This window comes from Trichinella spiralis (assembly GCF_000181795.1).
Source record: "Trichinella spiralis strain ISS 195 chromosome Unknown Scfld1, whole genome shotgun sequence".
Taxonomy (NCBI): domain Eukaryota; kingdom Metazoa; phylum Nematoda; class Enoplea; order Trichinellida; family Trichinellidae; genus Trichinella; species Trichinella spiralis.
In genome coordinates, this window is record NW_003526940.1 from 2381525 (window position 1) to 2384397 (window position 2873).

The 2873-nt window shown below is 29.6% G+C and overlaps 1 protein-coding gene across 1 annotated transcript; it reads left to right on the forward strand.

Annotated features, from left to right (window-relative positions):
- Positions 1-613: 613 nt before the first annotated feature.
- Tsp_08912a (vacuolar protein sorting-associated protein 29) lies at positions 614-2867 on the forward strand (the record flags this gene model as incomplete). The annotated part of the gene is made up of 4 exons (XM_003382006.1): positions 614-771; positions 828-1074; positions 1200-1254; positions 2737-2867. Coding segments are annotated over exons 1-4 (591 nt in total), but the record flags the coding sequence as incomplete, so codon positions are not given.
- Between the last annotated feature and the right edge of the window lie 6 nt (positions 2868-2873).

Genomic DNA, 2873 nt, shown 5'->3' on the forward strand with positions numbered 1-2873 from the left:
ATTCTCGTGCTGTCTTATTAGTCCTGTTGTATCTATTGATTATCCGTTTCGCTCCTGTCGACGGAAGTACGTCCCTCTGATTATTCGTAGTCGAAATAAAACGAAACGTATATTCGTTTGTGTGTTTTGATCTGCTTGCATTTTTACCTTACGCGACCTTCTTCTTGACTTCCCACATTCGGTTGGCCAAGGAGAATCTACATCATACAGTCCACTCTCATTTGCCTGACGAACGAACGTCTGGCAACTTGTACTTGAGCATCGCAGGCGTACAGAACCCTCCTACGGTTCTTACAGTTACAATCTACTGCTACTTACGCATCACTAGACGAATTCGTCATCTGCGATTCTCTTTTATACGGCTAAATTTTGTATATTTTTTCTTATATTAATTTTTAACAAATAAATATTTTTACATTCAAATGAACTTATTTCTCAAAATGCTACAATAATGTAATGATTAAAAAGAACTAATTTTACTGTATACAGGAGAGTTTGTGCTGACTTAAAGGAGAAAGAACATGTTGATGCAACAATTAACTAGAAGTTAGTTTTTATTTTTTAGCATGAAGATTATGAATTCAAATAAATAAATGTTTTATACAATTTAGACATGAGTTACAGAGCAAGAATGCGTTTATTTAATAAACAACATCCAGTTTGGTTTGTTAAATGTATGAGAAGGATAAAAAAACTGAAACCTGAAACCTTTTTTGAAGAATATTTAGGCATGAAATATTCGGATCCACGTTCATATTCAGAATTTAAGAAGTAAATGTAAATCGAACTTTTCATTTCCGTTAAAATAATGCATTTATCAATTTCAGAAAACTGTCCAACCTTCAGTTTATTGAAGGTCAGGCAGTGTGTGGTATTCAAAACGTGAAACGAATTTTGCTTTCCGACAGCATTCAAGTGAATCAGCTGTATCTTGTCTTAAAATGTAATTCGGAACAGAATCCCAACGAAGCAGCCATAAATGAATTGATTGCTTTGGCTAAGCGACAGCTCATTGAAATACATGTCCTCTCAAGCGGTATGATAACTAAGATTTCTGGCAGTGCAGATCATGAGGTAATTATACTATACGCCATTTGTGGCAAATTTTGTTACCTGAACTGTAGTAAATAAAATAGAAATTTACTTCAAAACAGCTGCATTATTTTGTTTGCATCACTAATTACATTTTCCAATTTTAGGGAGTTTGTGCAGATGTAACTATGCTTCCAGCAAGAGATGGGGTCACTTTACAAAGTGAGACTGCTTCGTGATCATTTTGCTTATTGTAATTCAGTTATTACTTTTTAAATCCATTTTTATAAGTTACTGTAAATAATGTATTGTAATATAAGCAATAAAATGCTGTGCTGTAATGGATGTTACGGTTGAAAACAAATAACTTATAATATGGTGTCTGCTAATGATTTTTAGATTGTTAAATTTCGTAACGACTGTGATTGAAAATGTTATCGCTGGAATCATGGAAAACCTTTTACCTTCGCTGCATAAATACAAATAGAGTGCTGCAGCAAAGTGAAATTCATTGTTGCACAATAAAAGGAAAGGCATGTTACACAATAATGACCTTGATATATATATATATATATGTATATGTATATGTTAATTTAATGACAGGATTGTTATTGTCTGTTAAACTGGTAATGTAAAAAAGAATGCATATTGTGTTAGCTTTATAAAATGTTTTAGTGAAAAATGTAAATTGATGCTTTCCCATTCATTGTTTTATTTATTTGAAAAAGAATTATCAAATAAATGCGTATGATTTAATTAATTAATTTCATACATTAAGTGATGAAAGTACTACTTAATTTCAAAAATAATAAACATAATTTTTTATAGTGCTATTAAAATAAATTAAGTATTAAAGTTATTTACTGTACAGTGCAAATGATTTTATTTACGGTAACTTGATTTTCATTGACTGTAGTACAAAACGCTAATGAAATAATGTACATGCAGAACATTTGGGAATTATATTTTATTTTATAATATTACTATTGTATTTTTTGTTGAATCCTACGACTAATTAATTATGGTAAGGACTCATATATTTGAATATGCACAATACTGTAATTTTATTCTATTGGAGTGTTTGTTTTGTTTCATTTGCATTTGCTAAGGCTGTTTGTTAATGTTGACTTTATGCAATCCACTTAATATGTGAATAATTTACTTTTCAGTGTTTTAATCTATCTTTTTAAAATGTTTGTTTAACAAAGAATTGGTTGGCAAAATTTGTTTATACTTATTTTTAGTTTGTTTACAGTTTTTCGACGTTAATCCATCTTATTAAAGTATTTTGTTGTTGTTGTTGTTTGTATTTTTTAAATAATGCTTACTTGGCTTTAAAATTATGAATGATTTTATTGCAAAACCTTTATTAAAGCTTGAGTTTAAAATTTGTATTAGAAACAGAATATTTACTATTTATTCAGAAATGCAGAAATTGTTTCAATTGTTATTCTCTTTAATTTTAGCAGAGAATGATAACAAAAATAATATAATTTCAGAATAATGTAAAAGATTAACGATTGATGCACTTTTTTGGCAAAGCCCATGTTGTCAGTAGTTTGTTTGTGAATTGTTTGGCTTTTATTAGTTTATGCATTTGATGAAAATGTTAACAAATTCTAAGAAAATAAGAACAATATATATATATGACGTGTATTACTTTTTGTAATGATTATTTTTTTGAAATTAAAATTCGTTTTTTAGTTGGTGCTGGTGCTTGGCGATGCGCATATTCCTCATCGATGCGCTGCATTGCCAAAACAGTTTCGCAGAATGTTGCTGCCGAACAAAATTCAACACATTCTCTGTACTGGAAATTTGTGTACAAAAGAGCAGTTTGA